Below are 17,183 nucleotides of genomic sequence, written 5' to 3' on the forward strand. Positions count from 1 at the left end.
GAGATCCTTTATAAACATATTTTTTAGAAAGGCCAGTCTGACACCTAATTTGAGCATTTAATGATGAATTACTGAATTAATTTAATGAATTTTCCACTGGTACTGTATGTTTTCACATACTATACATAAAAATAATAAAATTTTAGCATCCTTTATATACTTTCTTGTTTCCTTTTAGAGACTGCAGTTGCTTTTATTGAATCCTCTAAAGGAACTGTCAAACATTAGTCACCCTGATATCAGGATCAAGCAGTTGGAGTGTGTGTTACAGATCTTGCAAAGTCAAGGTGACAGCTTAGGACCTGGTTGGCCACTGGTGCTTGGAGTCATGGGGGCAATCCGAAGTGATCAGGGGTAAGTGGTGGAAATAAATAAAGTTTTTAGATCATGTAAGATAAGAACAGTAGAAAGAATTCGGCCTTTATTTTCTTATTTTAATAAGCACTTCAATAATAGCCGTAATTTTCATTGTCATTTTTAGCTTGTGAACAATTTTACTCAACAAAAATACAGTTGTTTTTTTTTCCCTGTAGTACACACTTATTTTACTGAATTAATCTTTCAGAAGACTGGAGTTCAGTTGCACTCTACCCTGTGGTCAGCATACAATATACACTGAGGAATACCCCTCGTGCCAATTCATTTGATCTTAACCATCTGCCAGACACATCTCTGGTGCTTGCAGATAATTCTGTATGACTTAGCTGTTGCTCACAGTTGTTCTGTTGTTTCCTTTTGTTTCATAAATCTTCAGGTAGTCCTTAGTGTGTGTCATCTTCTGAACATGCTCTCTTTCTATTGAAGCCTTCCTCCCTAAATGGCTGCTGGTAGCACAGAGGTGGAATATTATTTACTTGCTCTGAGTGCATCCCTTGACTAACACAGCTGACTCTGCCGCCAGCAGAGGGAGAATGTTACTGGACTGGTCCTGTTGCACAAAAGGGAAAGTGAGAGGTGAAGTTGCAAGGAGTTGTGGGGTTTTTGGTTTTCAAATGAGCAATGAAAGAAACTTCTGACTTTGGAGCTGTAAGCACCAAGAATGGTACCCATATACCTCAACCATATTATTCCTTCTTTGATACTAGTCAAGACTAGCACGAGGATAGATCATCAGATAATTCTGGTATCAGAAGAATTCACCTTGACATATCTCTCCTTTCGCCCCACCCCAGCATTTGTCTTCTGGCCATATGAAGACCCCCTAAAGCACCTTCAAATGCTTGAAGGATTTGCTCTGGCAGTAGAACTCACCAAAATCCCTAAGGATGTTGTCGTTCTTGGCTGTGAGCATCCTCTTTTTGGTAACCATGCTTGCTTTGGTACCTGCTGTTTCCGCAACTGTGCAATTTGTTCCGTGGTTCCTACGTGGCTTTTGATTTTCACCGTTGTTGATGGGTCAGAACCGACACACGTTCCTTCTCAAGACAGTCTTCAGATCACTTTACATCTCAAACCCATACCTTACGGGCAGATATCTCAAGACATTACAAAGAACTGGAGTTATATCTTACTGTCCTCCTTCAAAGCAGATACAGTTGCAAGAAAAAGCATGTGAACCTTTTGGAATTTCATTGTGTTCTGCATTAATTTGTCATAAAATGTGATCTAACCATCACCTTAAGTCAAGAATACTGACAAATATAATATGCCTAAAATAATAACACAAAAACAATTCTGATCCTCCGTGTCTTTATTGAACGCACTCATTCAACATTCAAAATGCTAGTGGAAAAAGGAAGTGAACCCTTGGAATCAATGACTGGTTGAACCCCCTTGGCAGCAGTTACCTCAACCAGGCGCTTCCTGTAGTTGTGGATCAGACCTGCACATCGTTCAGGAGGGATTTCAGCCCATTCTTCTGGCAGAACTGCTTTAGCTCTGTCATATTCTTTGGACATCTCATGCCTATGGCTCTCTCCAAGTCATTCCACAGCATCCCTGTTGGGCTCAGGTCTGGACTCTGACTTGGCCACTCCAAAAGGTGGATTTTGTTTTTCTGAAGCCATTCTGTTGTGGACTTGCTCCGGTGTTCTGTCTCATTGTCCTGTCACATCACCCAATGTCTGCAGAGTTTCAGCTGATGTACAGATATTCTCACATTATCCTGAAGAATTTTTTGATACACTTGGGAATTAATCTTCCCCTCAATGACTGCAAGCTGACCAGGCCCTGATGCACCAAAGCACGCCCAAATCGTGATGTTTCGTCCACCATACTTTACGGTTGGGATGATGTTTTCATGATAATATGCAGTGCCCTTTTTACACCAGGTGTAGTGCTGCGTGTTCTTTCCAAATAGTTCGATCTTTGTTTCATCAGTCAACAAAACACTTTGCCAATACCACTGTGGAGTGTCAGTGTGCTCTTTCAGAAACTTCAGACGTGCAGCAATGTTCCTTGAAGTAAGCAGCAGCTTTCTCCATAGTGTCCTGCCTTAGACACCCTGCTTGTCCAATGCTTTACATACTGTAGGCTCACGAACACAGATGTCAGCCGGTTCCAATGCTGCCTTCAACTCTTTGTCTGTCACTCGGGGTTGTTTCTTTACCTCACTGATGAGTCTTCATTGTGTTCTTGGGGTCATTTTGACTGGGCACTCACTTCTTGGTAGAGCAGCCACAGTCCCAAAGTGTTTCCATTTGTAGATCGTTTTCCTGACTGTAGGCTGGGGAATTTCTAAGGTCTTTAGAATCACTTTGTAACCCTTTCTGGCTTTATGTAAATCAACAATTCCTGTTCGTAGATCCTCTGAAAGCTCTTTTTGGAGAGGCGTGGCTCACATAAGCATACAGCTTGTGCAGCGCAAACTCAAAAAGTTTAAGTAGCTTTTATCAGTTAACATAGCTCCAGTCCACACCTCCAAGCTCATTTTCTTAATGAGACTCCAGATTAACCTGCCTCAGATTAGCTTTTTTGAGGTCAACTCAAGGGTTCACTTCCTTTTCCTACTAGCATTTTGAATGTTGAATGAGCATGTTCAGTAAAGGCATGGAGGATCAGAATTGGTTTTGTCTTGTTATTTTAGACACATTATGTTTGTCAATACTCTTGACTTAGATGACGGTTAGATCACATTTTATGACAAATTGATGCAGAACACCATGAAATTCCAAAAGGTTCACATACTTTTTCTTGCAACTGTAGAATAATCGAGTTTTCTTCAACTACATAGCATGGTTTCCCACATTGTGTCAACTGCAGTAGGAAAAAAAATAGTCTCCTTTTCCTTGGGAAACAACTGAATTTCTTACCTCGCTCATAGCTGTGAGCACAACATGCAGGCACTATTGTCATACTTTAGATAGAAACTTTTTGACTGCATGTCTTTCTCACAAGTGACCCTCTGGTCAGTCAACATCCCGGATTCCAGGGCAGAAATCTATTTACCTGGACTAGATGAAATCTAGAGGTCCCTTCCAACCCCTAACATTCTATGATTCTATGCTGAATTTTTTCCTGGAATGTTTATTCTGAAGGACAATAAATTTCTGTATTACAAACCTTTGGATTTTTTTCTTTTGTACGTTAAATATTAAGCATTAAAAAAATCAACCTATAGTGAAATTTAAATGCAGCTTCAGTATTTTGTATTATCTACACTCTACCACTCCTTCCGATTCCTTCATTTTGTCTCTCACTAAGTATGGTTTTAGTTGTAGATGACCTTGCTGCTTCTGAGTGCTCCTTCTCACAAACCTTTTCTATACTACACTTTTGTTTTATGTTTGTATTCAGAATTTCATTTCAAGGGAAAGTATTTATTAAAGTTCTATTTAATGTCAGATATTTTGATAAGATGTTGCTTCAATATTACATTATATTAGACAAGTAAGCCTACCTTTACATTAGCAAGCATCTTTCATGACAAATAAATCTGTATTTTGCCTGCGTGTTCAGTGTACTTTAATTTGTAACTGCTGATACAAGAAATTATTCAGAACAGCTTAGTCTTTGGAAGATTAAAGATGTTGTCTAATATAATGTAATATTGAAGCAAGTAAGCCTACCTTTACATTAGCAAGCATCTTTCATGACAAATAAATCTGTATTTTGCCTGCGTGTTCAGTGTACTTTAATTTGTAACTGCTGATACAAGAAATTATTCAGAACAGCTTAGTCTTTGGAAGATTATCATGCTTAAGCTTTGTTTTATCCATTGTAGCTTTTTTAGAATGTTTTATCTGACACATTTTAACTAACAAGTGGACTTCACTGTATAAAACTACTGAGGATTCTAAACTTCAACTTCACTGAATAGTTTACATGTACTAAAATACTTGATCAGAATTTGAAGCTTCAACTTAATGTTGTATCTCAAAAAGAACCTCTAGTTGAAACATTTTAAAATATCACAGATTCATCTCAGAAACATTAAATGCATTTTTTTTAATAGTGCTATCTCTTGAGGTATTGTATTCAGAACATCCCTGTGCTCTTGAGGAAAATTGAAATGAGAGTGTGTGTTTTCTTTTTTTTTTTTTTTTAAGAGAGTCCTTAATACGGACTGCATTCCAGTGTCTTCAGTTGGTTGTGACAGACTTTCTCCCAACAATGCCATGTACATGTCTGCAGATAGTTGTTGAAGTTGCAGGAAGCTTTGGACTTCACAATCAAGAGCTAAATATTAGCTTAACTTCAATTGGTTTGTTGGTGAGTTTTATATTAACCTACAGTGATGCCACTTCTGGCACTTCTTTTTATAAATGAAAATTAATATGTAGTCAGTTTTACAAATGAAAGCCAAAACCTGTTTTCTGAGTTCTTACTTAACTCCTGTGCTGTCATTTAGAATCGTGTGTAAATTGAGCAAGCACAATTTATCTTTAATCTGCATGACTCCAGAGTTAGTTAAAGAAATACTATTTTGTTGTAACCATGTTCATCAGCATCTTATTCTTAATGCTTATACTTCATGTATACGCTTATACTTCATGTATAAGCAGGACCTAAAAGCTGAGGCTAAGAAAAATGATTTCTGCACCTTACAGTATTTCTGTGCTGATCTTCTTCCATCAGTGTAGGGAAACGTACTTCACAAAATGCTTCTAAATGCGAAAATGAGAAACAATTTATCTCATGATCATTAAGGGCGTTATAATATTTTTATTGTACAACAGCATATGTCTTATTTATTTTGTAGTGGAATATTTCGGACTATTTTTTCCAAAGAGGTGAAATAATTGAGAAGGAGTTAAACAAGGAAGAAGCAGTGTTGCAGAAACAGGCCGAAGAAAAGGGAGTGATGCTGAATAGACCTTTTCACCCTGCACCACCGTTCGACTGCCTTTGGTTGTGCCTGTACGCCAAACTGGGAGAATTGTGTGTGGATCCCCGACCTGCAGTTAGAAAAAGTGCCGGGCAGACGTTATTTTCTACTATTGGTGCTCATGGAACTTTATTGCAGCACTCAACATGGCACACAGTAATATGGAAGGTATGATGTGTAAGCTTCCACTAAAGGTTTTTTTAAATTGCATTTGCATTGTAATGATAATTAACATGATGGTTTAATATCATTTAGCTAGTTTATTAAGACTTCTAAAAGATAACATACAGTGGCAAAAGTCTGATATCTTAGGTTTTGGGGATGAGGGGTTGTTTTTACATTTTCTCTAGCCCTTAAGGACTCTTATTAAATGTCATTTTTGTGCCTTGATCATTGCTTTCTTACTCAGGAGTTGAATAAAAAGGCTGTTCCCTTCCAACAAGAATGAGTGGCTCATTTTTTTGTGCTAAAGTATGGAAACGTGATGGTAATGTGGTTGGACTGACCTGATACTAGACTGAGCTTTGCTTTGTGCTCTCTTTTGGCTCTCTTATTTGAGAGGATCTGTCAAATGCCCTGTTCTAGGTCACAGTTAAGCTGGTTGTGCCTGATGGAAAGATCAGGCCTTGTGGAAAAAACAGTCTGCCTGTTGGTACGTACCTGTGAGGTACATACGTCTGAGATCAGCTGGTTTTAGCCTCCTGTTTGTGCTTCCGCTGTTCTCATTGTTTGATCACGCAGTTCCTGACTCTCCTCAGGTGAACCTCAGTTGGCTGATTCTTACTCTTAGCTCTTGCAGGGATTGTTTACAACAAGGGAATCCTCAAGGTGACACAGTGATAGAAGAGATGATGAAAAAATTACCATTTTTTGTTGTTGTTTTAACACGAGTACAACTCTTTTTTTTTTAAAAAAAGTTGCTTTTGTTCCTCTTTTTCCGACTATTACAGGTTTTATTTCACCTGTTGGATAGGGTTCGAGAATCTTCTACCACGGCCGATAAAGAGAAGATTGAATCAGGAGGAGGCAACATTCTTATCCATCATTCAAGGGATACAGCTGAGAAACAGTGGGCTGAGACATGGGTATTAACACTGGCTGGAGTCGCAAGAATATTTAATACTAGGAGATATTTACTGCAGCCTTTAGGTAAAATTTATAATTTAAAGTTATTGAAAGATACGTAATAACCTTTCCACTTTTTGTGCATTTTTTTAGTTCAAGTACTGGACAAGAATCTTAATGTTAGCTTAAAAGTGTGTTTTGTTGTCTCTCACCTCAAATGTGATGCAAATTGTGGAGTTTTTATTTCATGTTCTGTAGAACCAAAAGTTGTAAGTACCAATTTCATCTTCTGTATCACATCACCAGTCACAATTCTGGGTGCCAAACAGCTTTAATTTGTAGTAGCCTGATAACAGTAATAATTTTTTTGTTCTTTTCATTGTCAGAACATGTTTTTCCACTTGTCTTTTTAAGATTTTTCAACTATGGTATGAAACTCTTCTCTGACATCAGTGTATCAACTTTAGCAGTGCTCTTATGCTGTAAAAAGAACTCACTTGTAGAGTGAGGGAGATATTGAACATTTACATTGTTCGACTGTACATAGTAATATTTTACAATAGCTTGGTACATGAACTAATGTTTAATTTCTAGAAGAAGAAGGTGAAAAAGAAATAGGAAATGTATAGCTTGCAAAGACAATTCCTCATTACATTAGTATACCTTCACCATCTCATGCTATGCAACTAATATTTATAACTAGAAGTAAATTGTGTTCTATTTCATTTGAGTTTTATGGTACAGATATCAACATATTAATAGCTATCAAGAGTATTGGTCATTTTCAGAATTGTAGTGGATTTTAAACTATATTAAATTTGAGTTGAACCAGGGCTATATTAATTATACAAATTCTGTAATTAGTAACACAGAAAATTGAAGTTTAAAGCTAAATTTAATGAAAAACTCAAAACTCAAAAAAATTAAATCTTTCTCCACAGCACAGTAATCAGAGCATTTTAAAATTCTTTATAAATGCTTTGCATGACTATAGATTTGACTTTTAATTTCTTATGCGTGCTTAATGCTTTTTGAAATCAACAGGCATCTGGTACATATAAGAACAAACATGTTTCACTACCCTGAATAAAGAAAATGTATTTTTTCTGGTATGGGATTTGATATATGATTTTTCACTAGCAAATTTGACAGAAACATAGATTTATGGTTTCATTCTTTATGTATTTGTGTTTCATTCTTTCTGGTTGCGGTTGAACTGATATATTCTGAAAGTCACTCAAGCCATCGTCTAACCTCATGAAATTTCTCCGTATTAGAGTAACAAGTACATGAACAGCTTTGTAGAGACAGGATGGGTGGGAAGGGAAGTAGGAAACCACTTCCAAGCTCATTTTTTTTTCTCTCCCTTTTTTTAAATAGGAGACTTTTCCCAAGCCTGGGATGTTCTTCTTGATCACATCCAATCAGCAGCACTCAGCAAAAATAATGAAGTTTCCTTGGCTGCTCTGAAAAGCTTCCAGGAGATCTTACAAATCGTTTCTCCTGTGCGAGACACGGAGAAGCCTGATACTCCACCTGCCATCAACGTTTCTGTGCCTGTGGTGGTAGGCACAACAACTGCCACTAGTCTTGGCAGGTCGTTCATCAGAACTGACTCCATAGGAGAAAGAATAGGAAGGTACAATGGATCTGAACCACCTGTAATAACAGATGAGATCGAAGATTTGAATCTTTGGTGGGCAGCCTGGAACAGCTGGTATAGGATTGGTTCAGAAAGTACAAGGCCTCCAATGACTTGTGATAAATTGACTTTCATTCCCAGCCAGCCTTTTCTTACAGCTTTAATTCAGATATTCCCGGCTCTCTACCAGCACATCAAAACTGGTTTCAGCATGGATGATCTCCAAAAGCTGGGTGTCATTTTGCATGGTGCTGTTTCAGTTCCAATCAGTTCTGATGCTTCCCCTTTCATCCTTCCATCTTACACCGAAGCAGTTCTGACAAGTTTACAGGAAGCGGTGCTTACAGCTTTAGATGTTTTACAAAAGGTAATAATGCGACTTCAAATGCATGGTGAAAGGTAAACTACACTGTGTCTCAGTTCTTCTTCTCATAACTATAGTGTTGTGACTGAAGGATGAATTTTAGAATTATTTATAATGGCACAGTGCACGGTATTAGAACAATCAGGTCTCCACTTCTGGTGCAACCTGGACATTTGGCATTGAAAGGAGTGGTGTAATCTTTATTAAGTGCACTTTTGTGATTGTAGAAATACCTTAAGTGTCATGCTGTTTGCAGCTATTTGCTTGTCTATCTAGTATTAAAGTATTGTACTATTAGGAAGACCTGTACTTGGAGTTGGGGGAACAGTCCTACTAACAGTATTGCTTCGGTTGCCCAGGTACTGCCATGAACAAAATCCGGCAGAACAGTGATCATGAGAACTTGAGGTTCATGCAAAACGTAAAATATAAAAACATCTCTAGCAGACCCTCTGACTTCTTGCCTCTTATTAATCAGTTGCTTAAGGAAAGTGCTGCATATCTGCTTAAGAATTTCTTAGTATAGTGCTATCCTCAAAGAGTACCCCTCATGCAAGTGAATCTGGTGTGGAATTAGGGTGCCCTTTTTATAGATAGATAAAAAAAAGAAAAAGTATTGCTTCTTTCTTTCTGGATTTTTAGAACATCTCCTGATAAAATACACTGTTCATTCAGAAAACTTATTTATTCAAAAGGAGCAAAATAGGTAATGAATGAGATCATGCATTTGTCTTAAGCATTGCTTTTACAAAACCAAACCCTTAAAAGAAACCCACCTCGGAAATGCCAGAATTAAAACTGTCCATGTGACCTGTCTTCATCCTCTTTGGGTTTTCATGTTATGACTCCATTGCTTAACTATGTGTTCCTACCTCTGTCCCCCACCCCCAACAAAGTGGGCATTTTGCTCGTAGAAGACACGGTGCCTACTAAATGAACAGCAGTTCAGTATTTTGTTTTCTTTTTGCTTAGTGTGGATTGACTTATCCTATACTTATTAAACTCCACAAGTGAGGCAGAATCGTTATCTTTCAGTCATTCCTTTAGTTTATGCATTTAACAAATATTCATGAATATATTTTGAGAACAAAGCTGTAAGATTAGAACTTGGTATTAAATTTCTGTTTTGTATGTTGGGATATAAATGCCCTGAAATTTCAACACCAGTTATATCCACTAAATTTTCATCTTTCTCCAGTCAGGCTTGACTCATTTGTACCCTTCTCTTTCCAGCAGCTTAGCCCTGCTCAAGTCCTGTTTTTCCCACTTTAATGACTCTGTATCTCAGATTTTTCTGTTTGTTTGGGTTTTTTTGCTCGTCTCCTTATCCAGATGTTCTTGGCTCCCAAAGGCTGCAGACATTAGCCCTTTTCAAAGAAGGGGTTAGCAGACTTTTAGCATGAGAAAAAAATGCATGTATTTTTTATACTCTTGGTCTTGTCAAGATATTAAACTATTTAAGCTGAAGTTTTCTTAAACAATGACAAAAGAAATAACTCCCCATGAGGAAGAGAGACAACCTCCCTTCCCATCTCCCAGTCAAAATGGTTAGCATGGCAGTTGCAAGGCTGTAAATACAGACTTACATAGGAAATCTTGGGTATCTCAATTTGTACAGTAGCTCCCACCCCATCTATAGTTATATTACTAACAGAACAGCACTAAAGTAACTAAAAAAAGTAAGTTAAAGTGTATTTGGACTGTGAAATCTCAGGATGGCTCCTCCTGGCTGTATAACAGTACAATTCACATGATAAGGCAGCTGGCCAGTGCTGATGTGGAGCAAAGGCCATCCGACAGATGGTGTTGCTGGGGGCCACAGTATCTTCTTCCTCTGTTGAAATGAATTAATACTCTCAAGAGCTCACAGAGAAGCTAGTGCAGCAGTTAAAGAAGAGTATGTAAGTACTTGCCCCCTTCTTTTCTTAACAAAATTTTCCTTACATGTTTGCCTCGTGGGATCAGATTCACTGCTGATTCAGGAAGATTTGGGTCAGTTGATTTCTAGTCTTTCACTTCTGTAGGATAAGTGCCTGCTTCCTCACTGTAGCTTAGTGAAAATTTATATTCAAGCCCAAGTTCTCTGATTATTTTTACTGCTTCCCTGCACTGACTCTGGGTCAACTCTACAGTGACCCAGCTGGCTCATCAGGCAGAGGAACACAGGTAAGTATCTGGGGATCAGAAACATTTGAATTCTGCCTCTGCAGACAGGATGGATGTTGAACCTCTCAAGCTGTGAATGTGCTAAACTCCAGGCTATAGTTACACGTGCTGTCAGAGATAGCAGAGGATAAGCTGCAGAGACCTGTAAAAAACCCCAGTAGTCCATGACAATAGTTGCACTGGGAGTTGTTAGATAAATCTGAACTATTAAAAAATGTGAATGTTAGTAGCAAAATGCTTTAAAGCATAAATTTCTGAAAGCGAAGTAGTGTGTTGATTTTTACAGCAATGATCTGCATTTCATTTCAGGGTTGGTTTGTGTTTTGTTGTTGCCTAACTTTCTAATTTATACCTGTCTCCTTTAAGTGTGTAAATAACTGCACGTAATGCAGTAAATACTACTCTGTTTTATAAGCATCTCTCAAAGATACTTTCAACATCCTCACACACTTCATTAGGCTATTTTTGAGTTTTTCACACGCTTAGATAAACATTACCTGGTGTCAGCCAGAAGCATGAACCTCTTTGAAAAGCAGATATAGTTAGATGAATTTTCAAGATGGATTTTCTAAGTGGCATCAGCATCCTTTTAAAAAATATTATATGGATAATTTTTAGAATTGAAAATACACCAGTAGAGTGAATAGAAAACACTTCTATTTGTAAAATAAAAATTTTACAAGCGTTTCATAAAATATGAATCATAGAATTGTATCAGCTGGAAGAGACCTGGAAGATCATTGAGTCCAGCCTTTGTCCCAGCCCAATCAACCCATTAAACTATGTCCACGAATGCAACATCCACCCACCTCTTAAACACCTCCAGGGACAGTGACTTAACCACCTCCCTGGGCAGCCTGTTCCAATGGCTGACAAGCCTTTCAGTAAAGAAATTTCTTCCTAATATCTAACCTGAACCTTCCCTGGTGTAATTTAGAGTAAGAACCACCCCCGACGCAATGAAAAGTAAGAAGCTACTCGTGCACAAAACTCAAATAAGAAATAGTTATTGCTTTTGTTCACCAGTACAGAAAAGCAGCACGTGAAATTACTTTGCATTGATCCTGAAATTGTGATAAAAATCTAACAATGTGGAGTTAATAGATGAAATTACTTTGCATTGATCCTGAAATTAATAGTGATAAAAATCTAACAATGTGGAGTTAATAGCGAACATGTTTCAAAGTTTTGCCATTCTATGGGAAATGCAAGTTGCATCTGTGCAAGTAAGTTGTGTCTACGCAAAAGTTATCTAGGTCTTTGTAGACACTTTCTTTTTCTTTTTCTTTCTAATCCATGTGTTGGTACATAAAATAATATACCTTTTCTAATAGGTATGTAATCTTCCCTTAACCTTTTTATCAACTGAAATTGATTTACATGGTGTTGAATACTTTTAGATCAGCAATGAGCCTTTTAGTCTTCTGTCACCTGGATGAGTATCTAGCATGAAAGCATCTTTTTTGGAGTTCAGTACAGTCTTGAACTTGAGCACTGAAAAAGAAGTATGGCTTTTTAGAAGCAGTGCTGCATTATATTCATAATGTCGATTAAGCTCTTGGAGCATTAGACATGCATTTTGAATTGCAGGAAGCTGAGGGGAAAAGAAAGAGCCATTGATGGTTTGTGGAATGCTCTCCTGTAGGTTGTAGATTACCTGAAGGTGCAGCAAGGTCTTGGGGTGATCTAGTGATGACAGTGCCTGTAGCCCCTGTTGGCTTGCTCCCTCTCATGGCTGGGGACTCGCGATATTCCATCGTCTGCCACAGCTTGTGACACAGCCCCAGCGTGGAGGCTGCATTCAGACAACTTCGGACCTGTTGGCACCTTGAGTGAGTCCAGCCATGACTTGTCAGAGATAATCTCTGGTTAATGAAAAGGGGATTTGATCCCTCCCCAGAGAAAAAAGACAGGACAAGCACAAGGGTCTTTTTGTGGAGTAATAAATAGACTGTTTCTTGGAGCTTCGAGAGGAGAGATTTCAGGAGGAAAAGCAAGACATTTAAAATGAGAGAAAATAATTGGAGTAACTTCACAGGGTGATTGTATCTGGCTTTGAAAATAAATGCACTAAGATTTCCTTGGGATTTATATGGCAACAGGAAATCATTAGCCTATGACAGCATGATATTTCACTGACATCTTCTAAGTACGCCCTTTCAGAAATGTTTTCCATTTTAAAGCAAAATTATGAGTTTCAGCTACACTAAATGATATAATTCTCATTTTATTTATGTTCCTTCCTGTAAGACACAATTTTAACTGCTTATGAAAACCTTGTATGAATTACATACAATGTTCCTTGAAGTAGAATTTAAAGAAGGTGTGGCTGAGATCAACAGGCATAAGACTTATATTTTGCTGTCATGTCAAAGCAGAGTTTGGAAAGAAAAGATATCTTTTATTTGACCAAATATCTGTATTTACTAAACTATATATGCCCAGGTATCTTGCCACTTAATTTTTTGTAATGCAGTAACAAAACTTAATTTCCTTGAACTGTTAGAACTATACACTGTCTTTTATACAGAGTGATTCTTGCATAGTCTTGTATGGGATTTTTGTTTTGGAGCTCCTTGTATTGAGGCAGATTTTTGAGTGAAAGCTCAAGACATATATAAAGCTTTTTTTTTTTGGTATTTTCTTTTGATATAGGCTATATGTGTGGGTTCAGAAAGTATGCAGATAATGTATCCTGCAATCTTCGACCAGTTGCTGGCCTTTGTAGAATTTTCCTGCAAGCCTCCACAGTATGGACAGCTGGAAACAAAGCACATTGCAAATGCAAAGTATAATCAGGTAATTAATTAGACAGCTTGCTTGTTTCACTTGGCTGGTGAACCCAGTCCAGCTTCAGATACAGGTGATTTAGCAAGATACATTTATTCCATCTGTAAAAGCTTCACTGTGTGTGTTATGTCATAAGTTAATTTATTAGTATTTTTTCACATGCTTTTATCACCTTCATTTGCTCCCTTTGAATTCAACTTTGCTTTTATACTTTGTATTCCTCTGTGGAAAGGTCTTGCCTATTCCTCCATGTAAGTAAGTCTTGCCTGGACACCAGACATAGTGACCGTGTCTGTATTTGTTTGGTGAATTAATCTAAAATAATCTGTCCTACATGTGATATCACATTTAATAGAAGGTGATAATTTTGGAGAAAATTCCACCCAGCTGCAGATGATTGCATTGCACATACTGTAGAGAAATGGGACATGTTCAATAATTCTTTTTGTCTGTGTACTCTGCTGTTCACTAAGCATGAGCATCTGAGTCAGTGTAATCGAAGAGGTAACTATTATCTATGTATTAATTCTTCTTATTCTATTTGTCCTGCAACACAATGGAATCACACTAGATACAACTATTTGCACCGGTGAGTTAAATTTCCTTAAAGATTGTCTTAATGTAGTTGTCTTGCCTAGACTGCAACGTCTCTCCTACTTAAATGTACTCTACTTCAATGTAGAGTACATTTTCGTAGTCAGACTACATTGTATTTGCAGTTTTGTTTCTTGGACCATATTCTTAGCAAACCTTGCATGCATGAAACTGAGAGATCGATGCAAAGCATACATTTTCTGCTCCTTAATTACATATTTGCACATACAGTTCTGTAATTTACTAATTTCTTTTCCTAGGCGGAATGGGTAGCATTGAATTATGTACCATTTGCTGAGAGATCATTGGAAGTTGTTGTGGACTTATACCAGAAGACAGCTTGCCATAAAGCTGTGGTAACAGAGAAAGTTCTTCAGAACATTATTAAGGTAAAAGTTAGTGATCCATATGGTCTGAATTTAATGAGTTTACATTGAAAAACATGAGTTTTATTTTGAGCTAGTGTTGATAAACACTTCCTGGAAAGCTTAAAGCTTTAGTAAACAAATTGCTCTTTTATGAAGATGAGCAGCAGGTAGTAATTTCTTGTGAAGCTGCAAGGCAGTTGAATAGATTGTATGTATTGTGTTTTAGCTGGATAATGTCAGCATCAGTATTTCAATGTTAAGAAAGAAGTAAAGAAATGTTAAGCCACAAAATATTAATCTTTAAAAGTATTATGCATCTGACGCTGAGAAGCAGGCCTGTTAGTAAATATGACATTGAAGGCCTAAGACCAATTTCCATAAACTGAAAAATAGACTTGAGGGTTGTATGCTCTAGCTATTACTTCTGATTTGCTTTTAATGACTTTGTGTGTCATTGGTCTGGCTATGAAGTGCTATGGGTGCAAAAATTTGCCTTTTAAGGTGAAACTGCCAAACTCTTAACTTTTTTTGACCTTATTCCCGTTTTACCAAATAATTTTAGTAAATAATAGAAGTAGTAGTAAATATCTGGGGAAAAAAAATGTATGTGACCTTGATTTGTTTGTAATGACTTGGCTGACATCAGGTTGTTACTGTATAGAAATTTAGAAACTTGAATGTGTTAAAAATAGTTATGTGGTATTATTTGGAATCTCTTATGAATTAAAAATTTGTATTGCAAAGTTAATGCAATTGTTTCCCACTTCTGTTTAAACGGGATAGGTGAAACTAATACAAACACCACTTTTCTTTAATGTTTACAGTTGAGGTGATCTATTGCGGTGAATAAAAATGGGTTTGAAATTATTTTTCATGTTGATATTGGAATTAGACTTGACCCCTATGAACCATAGCAGCAGAAGAAAATACTCAATTTATCTGTAGGGTTAGATCCTAGTTCTCATAATTTTTGGCAATAGAGAGTTAATTATGATTGACTTTCTCTTGAGAGCAAGAGTGAGTATTTCCTCTTTCCCCCCTTTGCCTTCCTCAAATCAGAAACTTCATTGTGGTCATATGCGCAATGCCTGAATTTAATCACTGTATTTGCAGCGCAATTTAGTTTTCCAAGATAACTTGGTATTAGGATCTAGTTAGTTTGACTAACAATACAAAAAAGGATACTTATAGTGTAAATAGTACATATGCTTATTGTTTTTAAACTCATTAATAATTTTCTTTTGTATATATTGAAGCTGTCCTTCTATCCAAAACACTTAAAATTTGCAGTGTTTTCACCTGCTATACATTTCAGTTGTATTGCAGCCTTTATTTGAGAATTTCTCTAACTTCTTGCTTTTAAACTTAACATGGTTTTACAGTCAGCAATGACCAGGTGTCTTGCAGTGGTTCTGTATACGGTTTCACTTTTATGTATTAGGAAAAGTTTAAATTTAATGAAGCTTTCTTACTTCACTGTGGAAGCACTTCTAGGAATGGAATTAAACTCTACAGAATATGCTCATGAAAACAAACTGCTTGCAGTCTGCTGGATGTTAGGAGAGTCCATTTGTCAGGCTTAGCAGGAATGGTGGATGGCAATACAGAAAATCAGTTTGTAATTTCATAGCGTAATGGGTAATGGATCAACTCTAACTTCTAACCTTGTACTTGGCAACAGACCTGTGCTTTAGTCAGCTAGTATATGGTAAATCATCTTTATAATTATGTTTCTAAAATAACATCTCATATACCAGCAGAAAAGGTAGGGATGCGCACTATCATCTATGGTAGTGTCTGCCAAGATCCTGCAGAAACTTGTCATCTTCTTAGATTTGTCTGAACAACTATAAATTTTGTTTCAACTTTCATTTTGCAGACACTAAGAATACCTCTTAGTCTGAAATATTCCTGTCCTTCTGAAAGCACATGGAAGCTAGCTGTTTCCTCTCTTCTCAAAGTTCTCTCTATTGGACTACCTGTTGCAAGGCAGCACGCATCTTCTGGCAAATTTGACAGTATGTGGCCAGAGCTAGCAAATACTTTTGAAGACTTCTTATTCACCAAAAGGTAAACTCAATTTCTTTTTAAAAAAAAAAATATTGTTTTTAAACGGGAAGATATTTCTAAGTAGTTTGTTCAGTAAATGTGTCAGTAGAGTTTAGTAAAAATAGCCTTAGCTTTAGAGCTATACCTGAAAATTATTTTCATGAATGAAGGAAAAAAGTAATTGGTCTGTTTGCTTCAAAAAGGGTAGACATTTAGAAAGTAGTAGAAAAAAATTCTTTCAAAAAGTTAAATGTCAGGATGAGAAAGCACTCAACTGACCTCTGAATGCAATGCATTTCTGACCAGACCAAAGAATTCCATATGGACTCGCAAGGATATTTACTGTAGATTTCATAGAGTTAGTGATGTGTACTCAGTTTGTTCCTTTTTTCACTTTGAACAGAATTGCAACAATTTTTATTTTGTTTAGTTAAGATACTCCACTTGCTATGAATTTTTGAAAATTATTTCTTATATTCCTGTTCGCTTAGAAGCCCATAGTTATCTTGCATTTGTTTCTACCCAAGACAAATCAAGTGCACCTTAATAATTAACCATCCTTTATTTATAATGCTTTGTGAAAAGTTTAAATAGGCAGATTTATAAGTAGGCAGAACAGGCAGGTGTATAAGTACATGCATAATCTATCAAGAAGGAACACTGTAGATGTGGGCAGGCTGAGAAGGTTCAGAGTGGAAAATAATAGTTCTCAGAAACTTGGACAATCTGATCTATTAGTTTGTTCAACCAAAGGAATGTATCACTAGGAGGTCTTCAGAATATGGTAAAAGATTGCACCAGAGAATAATTTTTATTGTCCTTGAATCATAGAATCGTAGAATTCTGTGAGCTGGAAGAGACCTAGAAGATCATCAAGTC

General features: G+C 36.9%; 1 protein-coding gene across 1 annotated transcript in view; it reads left to right on the forward strand.

Annotated features, from left to right (window-relative positions):
- The window catches only part of LOC104275265 (protein MON2 homolog), a gene marked incomplete at both ends in the record, with an annotated part of 25,522 nt that extends 9,197 nt beyond the window's left edge, over nt 1–16,325 (forward strand). Inside the window, 9 exons of the mRNA XM_009871183.1 lie at nt 179–354; nt 4,488–4,650; nt 5,141–5,434; nt 6,217–6,415; nt 7,712–8,340; nt 13,159–13,302; nt 13,865–13,882; nt 14,148–14,276; nt 16,135–16,325. Of these exons, the coding sequence (XP_009869485.1) occupies nt 179–354; nt 4,488–4,650; nt 5,141–5,434; nt 6,217–6,415; nt 7,712–8,340; nt 13,159–13,302; nt 13,865–13,882; nt 14,148–14,276; nt 16,135–16,325 (1,943 nt within the window). The remainder of the gene's footprint in view (nt 1–178; nt 355–4,487; nt 4,651–5,140; nt 5,435–6,216; nt 6,416–7,711; nt 8,341–13,158; nt 13,303–13,864; nt 13,883–14,147; nt 14,277–16,134) is intronic.
- Between the last annotated feature and the right edge of the window lie 858 nt (nt 16,326–17,183).

Source organism: Apaloderma vittatum, unplaced genomic scaffold (assembly GCF_000703405.1).
Source record: "Apaloderma vittatum isolate BGI_N311 unplaced genomic scaffold, ASM70340v1 scaffold816, whole genome shotgun sequence".
NCBI lineage: Eukaryota > Metazoa > Chordata > Aves > Trogoniformes > Trogonidae > Apaloderma > Apaloderma vittatum.